At 44.3% G+C, this 23,240-nt stretch overlaps 1 protein-coding gene across 1 annotated transcript in view; it reads left to right on the forward strand.

Annotated features, from left to right (window-relative positions):
- Positions 1-23,240, forward strand: part of AMN (amnion associated transmembrane protein) — a 109,457-nt gene that overhangs the window by 22,971 nt on the left and 63,246 nt on the right. The window contains exons 4-5 of the mRNA XM_063118492.1: positions 10,948-11,095; positions 11,228-11,272. Of these exons, the coding sequence (XP_062974562.1) occupies positions 10,948-11,095; positions 11,228-11,272 (193 nt within the window). The remainder of the gene's footprint in view (positions 1-10,947; positions 11,096-11,227; positions 11,273-23,240) is intronic.

Here is a 23,240-nt window from a genome sequence, read left to right on the forward strand (position 1 = left end):
GCCTCAGAGAGAGCACCTTTGCTCCCAGCATCAGGAGCAAAAACGAATCGCTCTGCTTGGAGCCTCGTAGCTGGGAGCTGCAATTCAAAGAGGCCAGGAGGAGGGTCCCTAAAAACGAATATCACCTTGTAAGCTCCTCTTCTGGCCAGTGTTACCACAAAGTCCCACCAATGTTGGGGCTTGAGGAGCTTCTCCTCATCCCCCGCCCCCACCTGCAACAGCTTTCCCACTGTCAGGCAAGCTGAATGTGGACTAGGGCATCAGTATCTACAGTTGCTTATTTTGTCAGCCACCAGTAGCTATTTCATCAGCCACAGAGTCGCAAGGCAAGAGCAGTCAAAATGGCAGCTGCCACTCTAGTTCAGCCGGCAGGATAGTTTTTTCAAAAGCAACGGCTGATGGGATACTAGTATTTAAGGTGACCCTATGAAAAGGAGGACAGGGCTCCTGTATCTTTCACAGTTGTACAGAAAAGGGCAATTCAACAGATGTTATTTGTATGCATGCAGCATTTGGTGAAATTCCCTCTCCAGTGACCAGATACAAAAGAGGGCAAGGCTGTTGCAGCTTTAACTGTTGTGATGATGATGGGATTTCACCAGGTTCCCCATATATACAAATGACACCTGCTGAAATTTCCTTTTCAATACAACTGTTAAAGATACAGGAGTCCTGTCCGCCTTTACACATGGTCAGCCTATATAATAGTGAGAGAACTGGGGGTGGGGAAGGGCAGGGAATAAGTGAGTCTGCTTCAGGGGGAGAAACGCTGTTCCACCAAGGGTGAGCTATTCCACCTGCTCCCTTCCCCCCCCCACCTGGAGGCTTTAAAAGCAAGGCTGGAGCTGAAGAGAGGTGCTGCTTCAGAGGGAGAAATGCTGTTCCACCAAGGGTGAGCTATTCCACCTGCTCCCTTCCCCCCCCACCTGGAGGCTTTAAAAGCAAGGCTGGAGCTGAAGAGAGGTGCTGCTTCAGAGGGAGAAATGCTGTTCCACCAAGGGTGAGCTATTCCACCTGCTCCCCTCCCCCCCCCCACCTGGAGGCTTTAAAAGCAAGGCTGGAGCTGAAGAGAGGTGCTGCTTCAGGGGGAGAAACGCTGTTCCACCAAGGGTGAGCTATTCCACCTGCTCCCTTCCCCCCCCCACCTGGAGGCTTTAAAAAAGCAAGGCTGGAGCTGAAGAGAGGTGCTGCTTCAGGGGGAGAAATGCTGTTCCAACCAAGCTTTCTTTTCTTTTTATCTTTTTATCTGGTTTGTTTTGCTGTGAACTTGTATTTAGTATATTTTTGAGTATTATTGTGATGTTGCTGATTACTATATTGTTAAATATTGTTGTAGTTCTAATTTTTGTAAACCGCCCAGAGAGCTTTGGCTATTGAGCAGTATAAAAATGCAATAAATGAAAAAAATGAAAATAAATGAGTCAAATCAGCAAATCAGTCAATGCTGATTCTAATCCACACCATGCTTGATTATTATCATATTGTGTGGGGAGTACTCCCTAGATAAACAACTGTCATGTTCACTATCATGTAATTCTTGCCTTGCCTAATTTAGTTCCTGATTAGGAAATCTAAATCATGATGGCCATTTCATGCCGGATCCACCATTTTATGATGGAATCGCCATTTTAATGCACAGCGCTAGGCCTCTGTAAAGAAGAAACAGCCTACAACTCCCAGCATGCACTGCCTACGAGGGCTGAACCTACCGGAGCCCAGGAACAGTGGGCACTCGTGTCCTCCCTGCTGCCGCCAACATACGTGCCTGCTTGCAAACGCGATAGCCTGCTTGCCACCGCAATCAGTTGCTCATCGGTGCGATCGCCCATTCCCTGATGTGATCCAAGATACTCCAGTCCCTGGAGGGGTCATTGCGCATTCTGCAGGCACCCTGCAGGCACCTGCTTTCCCTGGGAGCCGCCCACTTCCTCAGGAGAAGCAGGTGGCTGCAGAGCACCTGAGGAATGTGTGACGAATATTCCAGGGACTAGAGTATCCTGAATCGCGACAGGGAGTAGACGATTGCGTTTGTGAGTGGGCAATCACAGCAGTGGTACTGGGAAGGCCACAAGTGCCCACTGTTCCTGGGCTCATTTAGGTTCAACCCACCCAGGCAGTGCATGCTGGGAGTTGTAGTTTCTTCTTTACAGAGGCCTAGGGCTGTACATTGAAATGGCAGTTCTGTCATAAAATGGTGGTTCTGTCATAAAACGGTGGATCCATCATGAAATGGCCATTGTGCACAGCCCTAGTCCCGAGATGTAGTGTCAAGCAAGCAGGAGTTGTGCAAGTGTATCTCAATACCTTTTCCTTGCTTTGAAGGGATCCATGGCGGATCTTGGATTGGGCCTGTGATGCTGGGCGAGGTCAGGTTAATCTTTTCTCTGGTGGCACTTCCCAGAGTTCATCCCCTCCAAAGCTGTTTTTTGCTGTGGAGGAGATAAAAGACAGTTACAATATGGGTACCTGTGTCTCCCATCACCCCACCGTGGGGCTAATAGAAGCTGTTGAGGGGGACAATATTGATAAGGGACATGACACAGAGAGGCCTTAGCTAGACCTACCTGAAAGTCTGGGATGGAGGAGTGAAGATCTCGCATTGTGATTAACGCGAGATCCCTCCTCTGTTTACACGTAAGGTGTGACGACCTCAGGAAGAGAGGTGTTGTGCCCGCCATTTTTTTCATTTTCTTAAAGGACCGGCAGCACACGAACGCTCGTGTGCAGAAGGTAAGTTTTTTTAAAAATTTAATTTGGTTTCCCCGTTCCCCCCACCCTAACCCCGATGTAATCGCATGGAGCGGGGTCAAATTGCGGAAACGGGCTACACGTTCCGCGGTCTCCGGCTCAGCCCGGGACCGCGGTAAAAGCAGGCCCAAAGGGGAGGGCTATATCCTGGGGCAAGGGAAGGATGAGCCCTCCCTGATCCCAGGATCCCCTGTGCATCATGTGGACGCACAGGGACGATCCCGGGGTTCGCCCCAGAATATAGCCTGGTCTAGCTAAGGCTGGAGACAGGATAGAACCTCCCTCCTCCAGAACCCAATCTAATTCAGGGAGAGGGCAAGGGCTTCTTCAGTTAAAAGGATCAGGCAGCAGGTGATGGAAAATCTTCTGCCTGAAACTCTGGAGAGCCATTGCCAGACGGACAGCACTCAGCTAGATAGTGACCTGGAATAAAGCAGTATCCTTCATTTCTCTCAGGGCGGAAAGGAGGGGTCTGGGCTGCGTCCCCCAAGAAAGGACTATGCCTCTTGCTTACGGAATTAATATCTACTGTTCCATCTTTGTTGTTTACTGGTTCTGAGAGTGTGTTATGTCATCATTCAGAATCAGCATTGCTTCCTTCTCTCTAGGGATGTCTTGCATTTAGCTAATTGGAAACCATATAACTGAAAATGCCCATTATTACCACTTAATTAACAAAGAAAACCCCATAGTTTCTACTGCTTTCTTGTCCAAAACCAATATCTCAAATAGGTATGGAATAAATATGTCTCTCTAAGAATTGTTTTACATTTTTATAGACTTCACACTCTGATGTCAAGTTTATTTTTTTATATATATTTTTACATTGGATACACATAACCTGCCTGAAGCCCAAGAGCTAGGAGTCCAACTAATTAAAGCTCTTACCATGGCAGGCCCACCAGGGCATCGTAGCCCCAGAAAACACTTCAATGGTTATGAGTCATGCAGTCCGCTTATTCAGAGTCTCTCTTTCGCTTTGATGTGACCTGTAACTCGGTCACTGACAATGGATGCTAAGTAATGTGCACTCAATGAAGCAAATGAGCTCAGGTACTGGGGTGTGTGTGAATTTTTTGGCTCTGAGGGGGCTTGATGGGTCGAGAGTGTGAGGGGGAGGGGTTGTGAGGGATGAATTTCTGAAAGGACTCCTGTTTTGAGCTGGGTGTTAATAAGCAATTTCTGTGATAGAGGGGATGTGAGAAACAGGTTCTATTTCTGCCATATTTTTTATTGGGAGTCTGCTTTCTTTTCTATGTATCTGTTCCTCACATATTTATTTATTTATTATTGCATTTATATCCCACCTTTTTCCCCCCAAGGAACCCAAGGCAGTGTTCATAATCCTCCTCTCCATTTTATCCTCACATCAACAACCCTGTGAGGTAGGCTGGGCTGAGAGTCTGTGACTAGCCCAAAGTCACCCAGTAGGTTTCCATGGCCGAGTGGGGACTAGAACCCGGATCTTCCGACTCCCAGTCCAACACTTTAGCCACTACACCACACTGGCTCTCATATGATGCTTCCCACCCACAAACTCCCACCTCACCCTCTGTCCCAAGATGGCTTCTTTGCTAGTTGAGGAGGATGTGGTCCTGTAGCCAGGGGTGGACTATGGGAGCCCTGGTCCCTCTAAATTGCCTCTGCCCCTCCCCCTAAATTTTTGTACAAACAAATAATTAGAAACTTGTTTTTAATAGACCTGTAAACAATGTGAACTGCCCACCTACTTTTTTGCCAACCCTCTGCCCCCGAACCTTTAGGCTGGCTATGCATCTGGAAGGATGGCAAGTGAAAACAGTTGTTAGTAGCTTAACAACCACCAGAGCTTAACAACCTCTCATAACTCATAAGTTATGAGTGGCTGAAGAAGTATATCTGGAGATTAGCAGGCTGGCAGTACCAAATACCTCCTCCCTTTCTTAAAATAACCCTCCCCAATACACTCAACAAGCACAACAACCCAGCCAAGGCCTAAGCATACTGACAGCAGAATTATTGGCCTAGGAGGAGGTTGCATGTTGAAAGTCAACATATTATCGCCAACATGTAAACTTTCCATGTACTCAGAAGGTTTAACCTAGCCTTCTTCCTGTGACTCTAGCTTTCCACCTGCAGGAAGATCAATTTTAACATGAGGAGCAGTCAAGGAAAGAAAACTCCAGCAGTAACCTGAAGTGGTTGAATTCAGGAAAGATTGAATCACATCTGAATTGCCTTTCAGCCAGTGCCAAACAGCATCAGCGTGCATTAGCTATTTATTTATGTATTTATTTGAGATGCTTCTATACTGCTTTAAAAATAACATCTCGAAGCGGTTCACATATAACCGCCACACACCTGCTGGCCATGCCTCCTGGTAGCTACGGGTTCTCCATTATTGTGAAAGGGTGTCTCAGTGTGTGTAAATGTTATTTATTTATTTATTACATTTCTATACTGCCCAATAATTGAAGCTCTCTGGGCACTTCACAACAATTAAATCCATAAAACGCAGCATGATGAAACATTAAACAACTTTTAAAAGTTTAAAACTAGAGTATAAAGCCAAAGTAAAAACCAGCAGCAATACAAAGATTATAAGTAGCACTCCTTTATGTGAGCAGGAGGGCTGATTGATTATTTATTGCCTCAAGACTACAGCCTGCCCAAGGTGGCTTACAGTATAAAACATACATATGGGTAGGGTGACCATATGAAAAGAAGGACAGGGCTCCTGTATCTTTAACAGTTGCATAGAAAAGGGAATTTCAGCAGGTGTCATTTGTATATATGGAGAACCTGGTGAAATTCCCTCTTCATCACCACAGTTAAAGCTCTATACTAGAGTGACCAGATTTAAAAGAGGGCAGGGCACCTGCAGCTTTAACTGTTGTGATGAAGAGGAAATTTCACCAGGTTCTCCATATATACAAATGACACCTGATGAAATTCCCTTTTCAATGCAACTGTTAAAGATACAGGAGTCCTGTCCTTTTCATATGGTCACCCTACATATGAGTGACCATATGAAAAGGAGGACAGGGCTCCTGTATCTTTGAGCATCATCACACTGGGGGAAATAGTATTTCCTTACCGTCATTTCTCCACACTTCCTCGTTCTTTCCGGAGGGGTAAAAGGAAGTAAAGAAAGACCACGTGGCGTATTCAGAGGCTGTTTTTATCGTACCGGTTTTCCTGCACACAACAGGAGATTGCAGCACATTCTATTTACGTCAGATTAAATGGGGTCTATTTTGCTACGGAAAAACAAGTGGAAGGAGCAGAAGGCGCATGGAAGGCGGACATTGTCATCTAAAGGATGCGTGCACATCCGTAAGTGGGCAGTAGCGTGCGTGTGTCTGATGAACCCCTTTAAGAGCTGTATTGAAAAGGGAATTTCAGCAGGTGTCCTTTGCATGTGTGCAGCACCTGGTGAAATGCCCTCTTCATCACTACAGTTAAAGCTGCAGGAGCCCTGCCCTCTTTTGTATCTGGTCACTCTAGTATAGCTCCTTCAGCTTTAACTGCTGTGATGAAGAGGGAAATATCACCAGGTGAAATTCCCTTTTCCATATAACTGTTAAAGATACAGGAGCCCTGTCCTCCTTTTCATATGGTCACCCTATAATATCAATATAAGAAGTTCATAAAATGAATCATTTTGAACAAAATCAGGAATAAACAGTAACAAAAGCAGCAGATGTAATAACAGAAAAATCCTTTCAATTACTGACAAAAATAATAATAAAATGGTTTTAAAAAGTGTCTTAACTTAAGTACAACAGGTGGAGGCAGTCATATATCTCTTGGGAGAGAGTCCCGTAGTGCAGGGGCTACCACTGAGAAGGACCCATATCTAGTGCCTGCCAACCTTACAAAACTTAATGGTGAGTCGGCAAGTAGGACCTCTGGCAATGATCCCAAAACATGGGCAAGTTTATAAAGGTCCTACAAATAACCTAGACCTAATATATTAAGGCTTTAAAGGTCAAATTGGGCCCAGCATTGGGCCCAACTTGAACACACCAGAAACCAGTGCAGTTGGTACAAAATTGGTGTCTAGCTCCAAAAAGTACTCAAGCAGCTGCATTCTGCACCAGTTGAAGTTTCCGAGTTGTCTTCAAAGGCAGTAGAGCCTATTACAGTAGACCAGTCTGGATGTAACTATTTATATATATATATATATATATATATATATATATATATATATATATATATATATCCTGCCCCTGTTGGATTTGCAACCTGCAAAGGAGGCTAAAGGTAGCCAATTCCTGGTGGATTTTGCTACCACTGGATCATGAGAATGTGCAGGCAAAATGCAGCAAATTCTGGCAAAGATGTATACTCCCTGCTTGATTTTGCTGCACCTTATCCAGGAGAGGGGAAGGATATAGGTGAAAGATAAGCAAATCCTGGCAGGATTTCTGCCCCTATCAGATTTTAGGGATTTTGGTGGAAGAGTGAATGAGCACAACATAAATGCACATCTGTTGCTTGATTACAGCCAGCTGCTTATAGACTCCTTTTCGTTCTTTATTTTTAAAGTACATTTTGATGAATGTCCCTGTTTCCAGCAACAAATCTAAGTATCCCTGATTAGCTTTCCAGCAGCTTAACTCGAAGCCCAGAGTAGCATTGTGCTTCAGGGTGAACTGGTGATTTTTGCTCAGGAAATCTAAGTAATCTCAAAATTTGTAGTGGTACAAAGAGGATGTCTTCCTGCTTGCATCAATGAATGATGCTAGAGGCCCATAGTGTGAACTTTGCCGGCTATGCTATTTTTCTTTTGTCTTGGTGGGAGAGACTCAAATAATTGGATTTTTGGCTTGAGAAAGTCTTATTATGATTCCTGCTCTAATGGAATTGCTACCCACTTCTCCCAGTCGTCTTCTAACTGTGCCCAGCCACCCTCATCAGACACTGCCATAAAAATGGCCAACAACACAAAGCAATCTTTTATCCCTCTTGGAAATAAGACAGAGGTGGACATATAAGATCTGTTCACACATTCTTCTGAATGCTCGTATGGGGGGAAATGGTCAGTTGTTTTCACTCCTGCCCCACAAATTTTTGGGTGGGGTGGGAAATCTGAGAGCATCATCAGACGAACATTGTATTGCACACTCCTTACTGGCCACTCATGGTTTTCGAGGGTCCTCTTGATGACGACATCTACCTTCTGCACATCTCCTGCTCCTTCTGGTCTTTTTTCCGTCTTAAAATAAGACAGGAAAAAACCCTATAATGAGACCTGCCGTCATTTCCTGCTGTGTGCAGGAGAAGCAGCATGATTAAAATGTCCATTGAATGGGCCATGTGGTCGTGGCTTGCTTCCTCTTTCTTCCCCGTGTGAAGAAAGAGGAAGCTGTTTGTTGCTATTTTGGGACAGCAGCAAAACTCAAAGCGAAGGTAGGGAAACGCGATCCCCCTCCATCTGATGATGCTTTGATAGAGCCTTCATGAATACAAATTCTACATGCATAGGCTCTGTCGATGCCATTGCAGCCCCTTGAATAGGCAAGGTCCACATACAGTGGAGGAGACAATCTACACTTGTCTAGATGAAACGTAACAAGTTGGCAGAGATGACGTCAGCAGTCACGTGATGCTGTTGTTGTTACGTTTCTTCTGACTTTTAAAACCATTCCACTTTCCATTAAAATCATTTTAATACTAACAATGTGCCCCAACCTTTCGTTGTTTTCAACGCCGTGTTTCAAAGTCATGTCTCGTGACCATGGTCTTTGCTTCCTGTGAACAGCAATTTTGGCTGAAGTGGGAGTGTTGTGTGTTGGGGAGGTTTTAATCTTGCTCGCCCAGCGATCCCAAGCAGTCTGGGAACAGTGATTTTGGCTGTGTTGAGATCACTGGAGTGGGGAGGTTAAAGCCTCTCCCCAGTGATCCTGTGTGTGAGAGAGGGGGGGGGAATATGTGTGAATGGCTATGCAAACGGCCAAAGGCAGAGGCGCACAAGTGAGGGCTTTGCTAGATGAGGGGAGGGAGAGCTGGCACAACGCGACGAGGGGGAGGGGGAGGGAGGGCAGGCGGTGAAAGAGGGGACAGAGGCTTAATTTTTTTAAAAAACGCTTATCTTTCGGGGCGCACGTGGCCCCTTTAAAACGCTGCAGGGCTTCCCTCGTCCCTACGCGTCGCCCCGCCTCCCTGCCATCCCGGCAGGTCTAGCAAATCTCAGAGTCACAGGAAGAAGGAGGTTTACTTCAGAGACGGTATGAGCATAATGAAGAACGTTCTAAAGAAGAGTGTGCCGGGGTAAAACGTTAGAAGAAAAGGTATTTCGGTTGACTGGGCTCAAGTTGCATTTCGTAACGTAGCAAGGAAGGACGCAACAATGCACTTAAACAACGGTGTAATGAATAGTGTAGATGACGCCGAGGTTGAATACACTGGAGACGCTACATCACCTGACCTTTTGACAGTGGTCACTGAAAGCATTAAACCAATAGTCCCTTCTGTGATGGAGACCTAAATAACAGAACACAGGATGCTTTTTAGTTTTTAGAGTGACCAGATTTAAAAGAGGGCAGGGCCCCTGCAGCTTTAACTGTTGTGATGAAAAGGGAATTTCACCAGGTTCTCCATATATACCAATGACACCTGCTGAAATTCCCTTTCCTATGCAACTGTTAAAGATACAGGAGCCCTGTCCTCCTTTTCATGTGGTCACCCTATTTTACCTGTCCTGAATCTCCCACCATTCAGATTCATGGAATGACCCAAGACTTCTAGTATTGGGAAAAGCCTATCCACTTTCTCCATACCACACATAATTTTGTACACCCCTATCATTTTGTACACCCCTATCGTGTTTCCCTGTATTCATTGGATGGTGCATCAGACACATAAATTGTATGTAAATTTGTTTGTTGTAGTACTTGTAGTTTGCCATAATATCTGAGCCAATGTGGTGTAGTGGCTCAAGTGTTGGTCTGGGAGTTGGGAGATCCAGGTTCTAGTCCACGCTTGGCCAGGAAACCCACTGGGTGACTTTGGGCCAGTCAGAGACTTTCAGCCCAACCTATGTCACAGGGTTGTTGTTGTGAGGATAAAATGGAGAGGAGGAGGATTATGTACGCCACCTTGGGTTCCTTGGAGGAAAACAGGCAGGATGTAAATACAATAAAAATAAATAAAATAATTTATCTGGAATTTCTCTACAATCCACTACTAGTCCTTTATGAAGCAAGCAGCATTGTGTTGAGGGAACAGCAAAATGGACATTTGGGTACTTAACCAGGAATTCTTTATTGTTACAAACTTCCTGGGGGCTATCTATATGGGTTGAAAGCACAGCGGTGGCTGAGCAGTGGTGCTGCGTCAGTTACACGATGCAGCAGTCACTTCGCAGCCACCACCGGGCTTTCCCACAAAGCTGCGCAGTAGAAAAGTTTAGGTTTTACCCTGTCTTTTTCTGCCAGAGGAAGGTCAGTACGGCTCTTCCACCTTCTGTCCTTGCTCCAGTGCTGCATCGAAGCCGTTCCCGGGCGGAAAGCGACCTCCTATTGGTCGCCAGAAGGCGGAGGAGGAGGCGGGAGCGGCAAGCTGAATGGCCATTGGAAAGCCTGTGCTGCCTCTTGCGTTGGGATTACCTGACACCACCCCATAGCACCAAAAAGCATGTTATCCCCCCAAAAAAAGTGGGGGCAAACTGGTGCCACCAATGCAGCCCCCTGGAAAATATAAGGCAAAATTTTAGATTGGTGCATCAAATAACAAAACACTTTTCTAAACTTGTATTTGGGCTGACCTCATTCACTGTGTCTTTGAAATTATGGTGCAGCATTGGCTACTGCTTGAAGGTAGGGTATATATTATAGAATCCAAGTGTTGCAAAACTGTAGTAAAAGTGCTTCAATATAGTAGTCCAGGCAAGAAGCATTCTGCCGCAAAGCACCATTGCTGCGAAAAAAAATGCTGTAAAGCACAACATATACAAAAGGATAGGTCTTGATGCTGCATGCAGGGCAAGGGATATCAATCAGTGCTTTAGGGTACTTTGATGTGGCATTTTATGGCATGTGGTGACATCTGAAGTATATGGGCCACTTGATTTTTATTTTTAGAATGGCTTAGTAAACAGCATCTGTTTGGCATAAAGGAAAGTTCCAAGGGTCACAGTTTTCATTGGTGTTCTCATTTATGGTCATTCAGTGAGAGGAATGAGACATAGCATTTTACTGATAAGCTCACTGGTAGTATATTTATATTTCTTTTTCCTTTCTCAGGTGCTTCAAGCGCTGTGTACAAACGATGGATTCCAAACACCAATTTTGAAAACACTTCCAACTGGGATCATGGCCGAGTTCCTTGCGCCACCGATGTCATCCTTTTTGGGAGCAATAAGGTGCTTGTTTTATATGTCTATCTATCTATCTATCTATCTATCTATCTATCTATCTATCTATCTATCTATGGTACAATCAGTCTTTCTGGCAACTTATGGAATCATGTACTCAGTAGTCTTTGTTTTTTCCAGGTTGTGTCAGTCTTTGTCCAGTCATCCCACTCCTTAACAGACATGGTAAGCACAGCCATTATCATGACAAGTAAAACCAGAGCTTTTCTACATGAGGCATTTATTATGCGCTTGTCATTTCCTTACTCACAGTTGTTTACAAGTTCTTTAGATGACATCATGACCCTCTAGTTTTGTTTCTGTTTTTACACACCATTTTCTGAGAACTTTTTTAGAGCAGGGAAAATGCGGTATTCTTTAAAGAAAGTGAAAGAATATGCTATTTCCAGTTGTGTAATTGGGCTATTCTGCTATACCACTATGCCACCTAGAGGTAATGTAGCAGAAAAGCAGGAAAGGTGATACTCTTCATGAAGTGCTCAGATCTCAATTCTATGATGAAATCAAAAATAGATACAGCCAACTAACAGCCTTGTGAAGAAAAGCTCATTAGAAATATGAGAAAAAGATAAATGAAAGGTTTTGTCAGCTGTGCTGCAGCAGGACTAGACCATTTCCTGTAGTTTCTGCTTCTATTGTACAGCATGTGTTGGGGGGTATTAAACTAGAAAACAAAAAAACAATCCTAGAGCCACTTGCTGGATGTCCTGGACATCTTCTCTTTGATAGAAGACATTTTTAAAAGGGTGTTTGTTCACACTCGCACCCACTTAAAACCATGGAGCTATGGTCCAAGAAACTTGTTTCTGGTCTGGGATAGATAATTTTATAACATTTGAGCAGGACTTCCATGTTTTTAAAATAAAGTAGGATTTTTATGTGGGTTTATTGATTTTAAACATATAATTCATTGATGGTAAGGTCAGTAACGGATAACAAAGCAAGTGCTGACACAAAGGTTTATAAGTCCATTAGTACTGTCATGTGTGTCTTTAGTATTTCATTGATGAGAGTTGCACTGCTGTAAAATCAACCAAAAGTATCATTCCACAATGTGCCACGTGTGCTTTGGGGTCTGCCCTTGAACACGACATGGAAGTTGCAGCTAGTGCAAAATGCAGCAGCTAGACTGCTGGTGGGTACATCTTAAAGAGCCCACATAACACCAGTCTTAAAGGAACTGCACTGGCTGCCTATACGCTTCTTGTCGGAATTCAAGGTGCTGGTAATGACGTTTAAAGCCCTAAATGGCTTGGGACCTCGATACTTGAGAGAGCGCCTCTCCTTATATATGCCTGCCTGAGACCTTAGATCTGTTGGAGGAGCCCTTCTCCGCATCCCACCAATGCAACATATATGCTATGATGGGACACGGGAGAGGGCTTTCTCTGGGGTGGCACCCCGACTGTGGAATGCCCTCCCCTTTGAAGCCCAATTGGCACCAACATTGATTTCATTTCGACGCCAAGTAAAAACATGACTTTTTAACAAAGACTTTGATGGCTAAACTCACTGGCACATTGTTTTAACTGTTTTAACTGTATCTATTGCTTTTAAATTATATATTGTTTTAACTTGGATCATGGTTTAATTTGTTTTTAACTGTGTATATTTATTCTTTTATACTGTATGTTTTTATCTGTATGCCGCCCTGAGATCTTAGTGATATAGGGCGGGATATAAATATTATAAATAAATAAATAAATAAATATCAGCTAAATTCGAAGGGCGTAATTGAAGCTTTCTACAACCAGGGACTGCTTCTCAGATGAGTTTGTCTGCTAAGGAACACTTTTGTCTTGGCTTATCGTCCCTGCAACTTGCAGAGGATTCTGGGTGTGTTCTGGGACACTCTCAGTTCACTGCTGGGCTGGGGGATGCTGGGAGTTGTAATCCACATGTCTGGAGAGTGCCAGGTTGAGGAAGGCTGGCTTATACTCCTAAGAGCTTTATCACACCAGCGTTATACTGTGCAATCACTGCAAATTGCGTACAAAGGACTCTAAGTTTTCCAGCTTAGAATCTGCTTTGACTGTGAAGTACTCCCATGCATCCTGCTTTAATTGTGCTTCAAAGGGCAAAAGACCCGACCTATTTTAGTACTACTTTTGGAGCGAATCATTTGTTGTTTTCGGGTGCAGGAGCAGGATTTGATAGGTTTAAAGAAAAATTAAACAAATGCTTACATCTGCGTAAGTTTTAAAGATAAAGACATCAAAATTGGCATAATAATAGATATTAAGGAGAGCTTTAAGCATACCAAATTTGAATCGGATTGGGTCATCCATTGATTTTTTAAATTATTTTTTTACATTTTCCCCCTTAAACCCTTTGCAAAGGATCTTAGGAGCGCTGCCACTTGGGGTGTGATTTAGGTAACAACAACAACGGCGACAGCTTAGCGCTGTAGGGGATAATTCGAGGGAACCAGGTACGTGGGATGAAGCTATAAGTCACTACACTGTAACTTTATCTGGTTGAGCCAGCTACGGACACACTCAAACCAAAATGCTGGTTGTCTCCTGGGTTGCTAGAGTAAATGTGGTTGTCCATTTAACCTGTACAGAATACCTATTGTTACATACTCCCCAATTCACTGAATGATGAGAAATACCAGGGAGCTGTCTATACACACCCAAAGCCCTGCGGTGGCTGTGAATCTGCAGCCACTGTGGGTCTTTCCCTTGAAAGATCAAAGAAAAAAAGTCAGGGACTTACCCTGACTTTTTTCTCCAAAGTCACTGATGGAGGCATGGCCAAGTGGATGGCAACCCCTGATTGGTCACCGTCCACCTGGGCAGAGGACAGGGGTCGGGCCTGGTGCCAGAAACACCACACCTTTGCTGCAGCGTGGAGATTAGCTGCTGCCCTGCAGCAGTGAAAGCATGGCGTTTGAGCTCATCATGGTGGCACCCCACCACCGTATAGACAGCCCACAGGCTTATTTTCTTTTGGATGAGGTAACAAGCTTGATTGATAACTGGCAAATAGAGGGAGAAAACGTGGAGGCAGTGACAGACTTTGTATTTCTGGGCGCAAAGATTACTGCAGATGCTGACTGCAGCCAGGAAATCAGAAGACGTTTACTTCTTGGGAGGAGAGCAATGACAAATCTTGATAAAATAGTTAAGAGCAGAGACACCACACTGACAACAAAGGTCCGCATAGTTAAAGCAATGGTATTCCCCGTAGTAACCTATGGCTGCGAGAGCTGGACCATAAGGAAAGCTGAGCGAAGGAAGATAGATGCTTTTGAACTGTGGTGTTGGAGGAAAATTCTGAGAGTGCCTTGGACTTCAAGAAGATCAAAGCAGTCCATACTCCAGGAAATAAAGCCAGACTGCTCACTTGAGGGAATGGTATTAAAGGCAAAACTGAAGTACTTTGGCCACATAATGAGAAGACAGGACACCCTGGAGAAGAGGCTGATGCTCGGGAAAGTGGAAGGCAAAAGGAAGAGGGGCCGACCAAGGGCAAGATGGATGGATGATATTCTGGAGGTGACAGACTTGACCTTGGGGGAGCTAGGGGTGGCGACAGCCGACAGAAAGCTCTGGCGTGGGCTGGTCCATGAAGTCACGAAGAGTCGGAAGCGACTGAACGAATAAACAACAAAACAAGCACTGTAGACATAAGGCATCTTTGTAATGTTCACTTCATTTACAAATTAGAAGCAGAGCACACATGGAGGCAAAAGACACGCTTAGCAAGCAACAGGTTCAGTGCCCCAGATAAGACCTCCAGAAGCCCTCTGTATACAAAATGGTTTCAGTTTTCAGATAACTCTCTCTCTCCCTCTCTCTGGGCATGGCTAGACCAGGGGGGCGGAAGGGGATGATCTCTCGATTTGATGATTGCAAGATCCTCCCCCTTAGTCTACACACGGTGTGCGATGTCCCAGGAGGAAGAGGACGTCACGCCTGCCATTTTGGTGTTTTTTTAAAATCAGAAATGAGCCAGGAGCGCTCCATCGAAAAGGTATGTTGTTGTTGTTGTTGTTGTTGTTGTTGTTGTTGTTGTTAAAAAGCCCTCCTGCTCCCCCCACGCCACCCCTGATGGGCACAAAGCTCCTGAGGCGCTCCGTGCCTGGTTCCCGGCTCCTCACAGTTACTCATGAAGAGCCGGACAAAAACAGGATGCCCAACCTCATGTCCTGCAGTCTCGGGACAATCCTGAGACCGCGGAAAAAACGAGATTAAAGTGAAGGGCCATATCCTGGGGCAAGGGAGGGATCATCCCCCCTCCCTGCCCCCAGGATCCCCTGTGTGTCATGTGTACGCACAGGGATAATCCTGGGGTGATCCCCGGGAAATCACCCTGTCTAGCCATGCCCCCCTCTCTCCCTCCCCTTTCTCTCTGCCTTTCTCTCTTCCAAACTGCTAGCTGCTATTTTTCAGACGCTGCTACCTCAGCCACCTCCTCTCAGCTGCAGTTTGCCACCCTTTCCATGCTCCGACGAGTATCTCATTCAAAAACACAAGAGAGTTTCCCAACGAACAGGAGGACATCACCATTAGCTCCCATTGATGAAACATTAACGAACCTCCTGGACTGTTAACCAGCAATCCACCTAAAAAAAGGAATGGGGCCAGCGGCTGTAATGCTCTAATCGTCTTTCCTTGCCTACCTTTTCGATCTGTACTTTCTCTTAAGAAACCCAAAGCATCCAATCCCAACGCGGTAACTGCTGAACACAGCTCTCAGGCGTGTTCAGTAGGAAACACTTCCACATTTGTGAAAGAACCAGGCTACGTGACTGAGTGGGTTCCCCCCGCCTTCATCTGTGTTTTCTTGTTAGTGCATTTCTGCTTTATCCAAGGGCCTGAGCAGAAAGTGTCTCCTAAGGAAGGGTTGTGCTTCGAGGTGACCTTTTCCATCCAATAGCATAATTTGTAACTATCGTACTAAGGCGTTCTTAGAGCATTTAATAGGCGAGCCAGCATGCACAGATGAAACAAAACTATATTGAAGCAAATAGCCCTTTGTTGCTGCTGTAAACAATGATTGTGTCCAAATAATATCTGCTTTTTCATTTCCCCCCTTTCTTCAAACAATATTCATACTGGGAAACGGCAACTGAGGTTGCTACGGTGATGTGATTTCTCAGCTACTGAGTTACCAGCCGTTAAATGGCTGCATTCAGAACTGTTTATATTCTGCAGCTGCGTTGTACAGTGCAACATGGAAGTTCTGTCTTTTCCCACATGGTTTGGCCCACCTGCCAGTGCAGGCCCAGCTCCATACCTTACCACCACCAGAGATGAAGTTATTGGGGATGCAGGTCAAGGCCATTTTTGTTGCAGCATCTTGGCTGTGGGACCCAGGAGGCGCAATTGGTCATCTTTTATTTGTAGCATGCTTAATACCGCAAAACCTCCCAGGTTCCACAACAGGGGTGCGGCAACAGAAAAGGCCTTGTCCTACACTCCCCATATTTCACCACCAGTGGTAGTAAGACTGTTTTTTTTAGTTGGTTTGCTATTTCTCTTTTTTAAAATTATTTTTTAAGTTTTTAGCTTTTTTAGTTTTTAGGGTTTTTTTTAGTTGGTTTGCTATTTCTCAACCTTTTGTGATTTCATAATAGGCTGCAGAGTCTCTCTTTTGTTGGGTGTTTTAATGGATTTTTGGTGGTTTTTAAATACACTTTGTGAGCTACCTTGGGAGCATAGCTGGCAAAGTTCACTCTTTGCCCCCTAGCAGTGTTCATTGATGCAAGTGGAAATACAAAGAACCCTTCTTGTAACACTAAGATTTTTGAGATTACTTAGATTTCCTGAGCAAAAAACACCAGTTCTCCTCCCTGAAGCACAATGCTACTTGAGGCATTGAGGAAAGCTAGTGGAAAGTTAATCAGGAACATTCAGACTCGTTGCTGAAACCAGATTGTCTAAAAAACTCTATAAGTGTCTGCTTGTGTTTTAATAAACAAATTGAGACTGGGCTCAGACAACATGATAACCACTGGTGGTTTAAACAGTCGATAGTTGGTTATTTAACACCCTGTGGATTATCGTGTTGTGTGGAGGGATTTTTTTAAACCAATGGTTGGTTATTTGGCCGAAATAACTCAAACAAATAACCAACGCTGTGCAGAGTTGGCTATTTGAACCACCATGGGTTATCAGGTTGTGTGGTGGGCTCCGTTGGCTATTCCCTCAGCCACTGTTGGTTATTTTGTCAGCCACAGAGTCTCAAGGCAAGAGCAGCCAAAGCGGTGGCTGCCGGTGTAGTACGGCTGGCAGGATGGATTTTCGACAGCTATGGCTGATGACATACTGAGAGATGGAGAGAGGGCAGGGAATGAGTGAGTCAACTCGGCATGGACTAATAGTCAACTCAACGCTGATCCTAATTCACACCATGGTTGATTATTATCACATTGTGTGGGGAGTAACCCCTAGGTAAACAACCATCAAGTTGATTATTACTCCACGATTGATTATGGGCACATCTACACCAAGCAGGATATTCCATTATGAAAGTGGTATGGAAGCGGCATATAAAAGGCAGGAGCCACACTACTGCATTATAATGGTACTGAAGTGCACTGACAACTGTTGGGGCCCAGGACACATCTACACCAAGCAGGATATAGCACTATGAAAGTGGTATGAAAGCAGTATATGGTATGTGTCAATGGGTCCCAATAGTTGCCAGTGCAGTCCAATAACGCTATAAAGCAGTAGGGTGGCTCCTGCCTTTTATATACTGCTTTCATACCACTTTCATAGTGGAATAACTGCTTCATGGAGATGAGCCCTATGGTGTTGTCTGAATGCGCTACAGTCTGAAATCTTATGTAATATTGGGCCTGCTAAGAATCTCAGCTTTCTTTTTGAGACTTGTAAAGCAATTTTCCAGCCATAATAATATTTACTGAGGCTCAAACTAACCGTAACAGCAGCAGCTCCGTGCGTTAGAATCAATGATCACACCTAAGTTACAATAACCTGGTTTAGAATTCAAATATGTCATAGGGATTGATCTTTATTCTCTCCAGATGTTTGTCTGTAGCTTGGAAAGCAACATGATTTTCTACACATGCTCAGTCAGTGTTCAGGCAGAGCTGGTTGCTTTATAGGTACATGCACAACAGCTATTTAATATTTGTGCGCTTACTCTCAATGAAATTCTCTTTGAAACTCTTGACCACTATGATTTCATAGCAACCACAAGCAGCCTTTTTATTGGCCACTTATCTAGACCTAACCCCCCTTTTTCTTAGGTATGTTACCGAAGTATAGTTAGGGGGTCGGGTGGGGTTGGGGACAGTGGAAGCGCTACAAGAAGGTACAAAAAGGCAGACACCATCACCAACATTCTTGAGAAATTCTTGAGAGAAAAAATGAGATTTCTTCTGACAATTCTCCAAGAAAGCTTGTAAATATCGAGCTGATTCTGAAAACTGGATCAAATTCTTCCATCACTGGTTAGAATGAGAAGCTGACAAGCAGGATATGACATTTTGTTTTCTCCCAGCCTCCAGTAATCAGTGGTACACCTCCCTTCTCTGTGGAGGTTCCATACCCCCTTTCCAGATGAAATGTGGGGTACAATGAATGTGTGTGTGTGTGTTTGGGAGAAAGCAGGATTGTGGCGGAAGGCTACATCTTTGATTTATGTGTATTCATTGGAAGGGTTTCTAATGTGTAGATGCCTTCACACATGCAACTATACGTGCACAGTATTCTCTCTTCTTATGATTTGGAAGCTCTATACCGACTTTCACATGACTACCTAGGTCAGGGCTGGAGTTTTCCACCTACCAGTTTCCCCACAGTGTGCTTTCATTCTTCTCCATGTGGTTTGCCATGTTTAATAATATCCATCCATAAATCTGTCTTCCATGAATTTGTCTAATTTACCTAAGATGGAGAGAGACCCAAGAGATGTGTCCTCTCTGAGAGGCAAGAGCATGAAGGAGGAAGCAAGGTCAGCAACCCTAAGAGTAGCAGTCTAGTATCAGAAGGAAGGTCAGCACAGATTGGAGGACAGTATAGGAAGGTTGGTGTTCCTCTCTCCAGCTATTCTTTCCATGCAGACACATCAGTCCTTTATTTTTGAAGATAGCTGAGTTGCACCCACACTTCCAACACTCAGAACATATCCTCATAACCTGTGGCTGGTTCAAGGCTACCTAGTGAGCTTAACTCTCACCAAAAAGGCCTACCTGAAACAACTTTCTGAACACTTTTCTACCTGAAGCCAAATTCCAGTAAAATGGAGCGGGAAAATGTCCCAAAATAAATGGCTCTGGTGTCAGAAGGAGGCCATTGCTCCCATCCTTTTATACTTGAAAAATCCCATGGGAGATTTAAAAACAAACAAACAAACAAACAAACAACACTTTCTATTGGTTGGGACAAAAAGCATCCCAATGGCAAACAACAATAACTTTCTTGGAATATTTTATATAATGAGCTTGTTTTGGTTTTCAGAAATAAAACTCTGCATGAGCAATTTAATCTGCTTCCCTAAATCATTTAGTTGTGGAAAAGGGTTTCCCCAACACGTTACATTGGCCCAAAAGCCAAAGTCAGATGATTTCTTGGGGGTATTTTATGTCCCAGGCACTTTGAATATACAGAAAGAAATTTGCAAATGGTAAGTGGCTGAAATTTGAGACACTATTGTGCAGGTGACAGTGGCCAAGGAAGGCTGTTGTCTGAGTTCATAGCCTGAAGGCAGATGAGACAGCCCCTTTGCTGAAGCTAAGCCGAAGCTAAGCAGGTCTGGGTCTGGTCAGCGCATGGAGAGGAGACCACCTTGGAACCAAATGTAGCCACTTTGGATTCTGTGACAGAAAAAAGGTGGCATAAAAAGGAAATAAATAAAATAGGTCTGCTTCTGTGTAAATTCTGCAATGAAAAGTACAACAAGGTAATGGTTTTGTCCACCCCTGTTGTGGAAACGGCTGATTGTGGATTTGAACCCGGGTCTCCCCAGTCTTAGTACAACATTTGAACCACTAGATCACATTGGTTCTCCTTTTCCCCTGGCAGGATCTGAGCCAGGTAGTGCAGGGAATGCTACCCCAAAGTGGTATGAAGAAGAGGGTCAGTAAGCTTTTCATTAGTTTGGTTTGGTTGCATGTATGTCTTGTTTTTGCCTCTTTCCTGTATTTGACGTTGTGTTTCTTTTGTGCGAATGCATGTATTCAAATGGCCACTATAATTTTATGTGCCATAATGTATTTAAGCTGCTTAAACTGCTAATTACTTGGATGTTTTAATAAGACACCATGCTGTGTTTAACTGGTCTGTAAGCATCCACATGAGGAATTTTGTAACTCTGTGTGTAATCATTTTAAACAGTGGCATTTTTAGCAGAAAGGAGGTCTGCAGGTAGAATATTTGGAAGTGTGGATATTACTAGAAACTTAAAGCTAAACAGTTCTTATTTTCACAGAAAATGTGTTTAAAGTTGCCTTTTTAAAATAATAATAATGAATGTGTACTATTGGAAAAGCACTTCCCATTCTGAAACACAAATTGAGAGTTATGGAGCCCTGGAGGTTGCTCCTTGGGATCGGATTCATCGTTGTTGTGGTGGCTGTGGTTGTTATTAATAATTTAACATTATTCTCCAAGATTTTCTGCACCTCTTTGAGCACTCCCTTCTCCAATTACATTTCTCCCTCAGAATTTGAGGTGTGGTGGGTGAACACAAGAAGTCGCGGTCCCCTGGTTGTGGAATGCCTTCCCCAGAGATACCCACCTAGCCACTTACCTTGATGTCTTTTTGATGCCAGGCAAACATTGTTTTATTTTCCCGGGCTGCTTAAATTTTTTTAATTTAAAACTCACACGTACCACCACCAACAACAACTTCTGAATAATCCTGTGTTTTTAGCATGGTTGTTTTAGCTCTGTGGAATTAATCCCTTCTTCTTGCTGTTTTCATGTATTGTTTTTGTGATGTTTTACTCTGTAGATCTTGGCTTTGGGATGCTTGTTTTGATTTTTTTAGTTGCTTTGCTTATGGTTTTATTGATTCTTGTTTCATTGGAATTGTGGTTTTTAATAAGTTTTATTTTGTATGTCGCCCGGAGGAGTATTATTAGGCGACTGATAAGTGGAATAAATAAAAAAAGCTCCTTGATCATATCAATGGCACCATGGTAAGTATTCGTTGTGAAATACAATAGATCTCCTGAAGGAGATTATGCATGACCTCCTTTTCCCCTTCTCCATCAATCCCAGTTCCTATCAAACTAGTGTACAGAAGAAACCAGCACTGTAGAGGATGGGAATATATCACATGATATGTTCCTATAAGAACAGAAAAAGGGTCCTGCTTGATTAGCCCAAAGGCCCTTCCTGTTTAGCATCCTGCTTCCCATAGCGCCCATCCAGATTCTTGCAGGAAACCCATGAGATAGGCATTAGGTAATAGTGTCTCCCTGTGCCACACACACACACACACACACACAGAGCAATTGTCATTCAAGGGCACACTGCTGTCTCTCTGAACATGGCATATGGAACTCTGCTTCACTTGATGTGTGAAAGGCTTCATCATTACAGGCCTTCAAGTGCATCCTAAAGATTCACCTGAAGTATCCCACACCCCAACAGGGACCCACGGACAAGATCCTGTTGGAGTTGCTCCACCTCTTCATTATCGCAATCTGCTCGTTCACCTGATACTAGCTTTGGCCAGACGAAGGAAGTGGTGAGAAGGAGGAACATTAAATGCCACTGCCTACTTGCTCAGAGCTCCATCACACCGGGGGTTAACACGCTCCCTACCTTCGCTTCTCCGCCCGTGTTTTCGTTTCTCAGTTACTTCGGGGGATTCCACACGTTGTACTGAGAGCGCTTCCATGCGCCCCCAGTGCGGCCCCAAAGCGATCGTGTAGCTTGCCTGGAGAAGAGACGAGGAAGAGGCGTCCTTGCCTCTGCCGCCGCTGCCACCCACCTACTTCCTCGCCTCTTCCTCGCCTCTTCTCCAGGCAAGCTACATGATCGCTTTGGGGCCGCACTGGGGGAGCAATGAAGCACTCTCAGTACGACGTGTAGAACCCCCTTCCTCTTTTCCTCTTTTCAAAAGAGGAAGTACAGAACGTGCACGAGGCCCATTGAGTTCACTGTTCTAATGGTGCTGCTTCTCCTGCACACAGCAGGAGAAAGCAGCAATTCCGAGTTTAAAAAAAAACAGACAATGAGTTTTTTTTGTTGTTGCACAAGGAAGGGTGGAAGGGGCGCGGGAAGCAGATGTCGTCATGTGAGGGCCCTGCGCAAACTCCGTGAGTGCCCAGTAACGAGCATGCTCGTCGGATGGAACTCTTCGTTTACAACAGGGATAGCTCACAACTGAACACTAGACTAAGCCATGGTAAGCCATATTGCATGTCAGGCGGGATTTGCATAATTGCCCCCTGGCTGCGCTTGTAATGTCAGCTGAACTTGGGGCCATGGCTTGTTGGAAGTTTATGCAACACTTAAAAAACCCTCCAGCAAGCCATGAGCCCAGATTCAGCTGATAAGACAACCTACAGCCAATTGTGGCTGGCACATGCTGTGGCTCACAGCAAGCCACCATGGCTTGTTTTTTGATCATGCAAAAATATTGTTTCTTGGAAAATCCATTGTCCTGACACATAATGAGGGTGTTTGGACAATCACACTGGTAAAAGAAGTAACCATGGCTTCTGTACCTGCTCCTGCACATACTGCACAGGCAACCAGTATTTACATATTTATTCATGGTGCACCAAAGGTTGCTATTTCGTCTGAATCCAGCATGTGGTGCTGCTGGGGTGGTTTGTTACCTACCCTAAAACCCCTACTGCAAGTAGAGATGGCCATCGTGGGGGAATTTGGCCATTTTTTCCTTGTCAGATTTCCCCAGAGCCCCAGCTCACCTTGCGTTTACAAGCTGGGCCATGGGCTTTTTCCTGAAATCTGGGAACTTACTCGGGGTTATTTCTAAAATTGCCATTTCCCTAATGTGGCACCTGTGAGCACCATTTGCGCAATTTTTGGCCGCAAATTACTTTCTTTACATATAAAACTTTTCAACAAATTTCAGTTGCAAATTGGGCCAATTTGTATAGTTTGTGCAAATTACAGCCAGAATTTGCGCAAATGTTTTTTATGCAAAACAATAATTTAAGGAAATTCTGTTTCGC

This window comes from Elgaria multicarinata, chromosome 2 (genome assembly GCF_023053635.1).
Source record: "Elgaria multicarinata webbii isolate HBS135686 ecotype San Diego chromosome 2, rElgMul1.1.pri, whole genome shotgun sequence".
In the NCBI taxonomy this organism is placed as follows: Eukaryota; Metazoa; Chordata; class Lepidosauria; order Squamata; family Anguidae; genus Elgaria; species Elgaria multicarinata.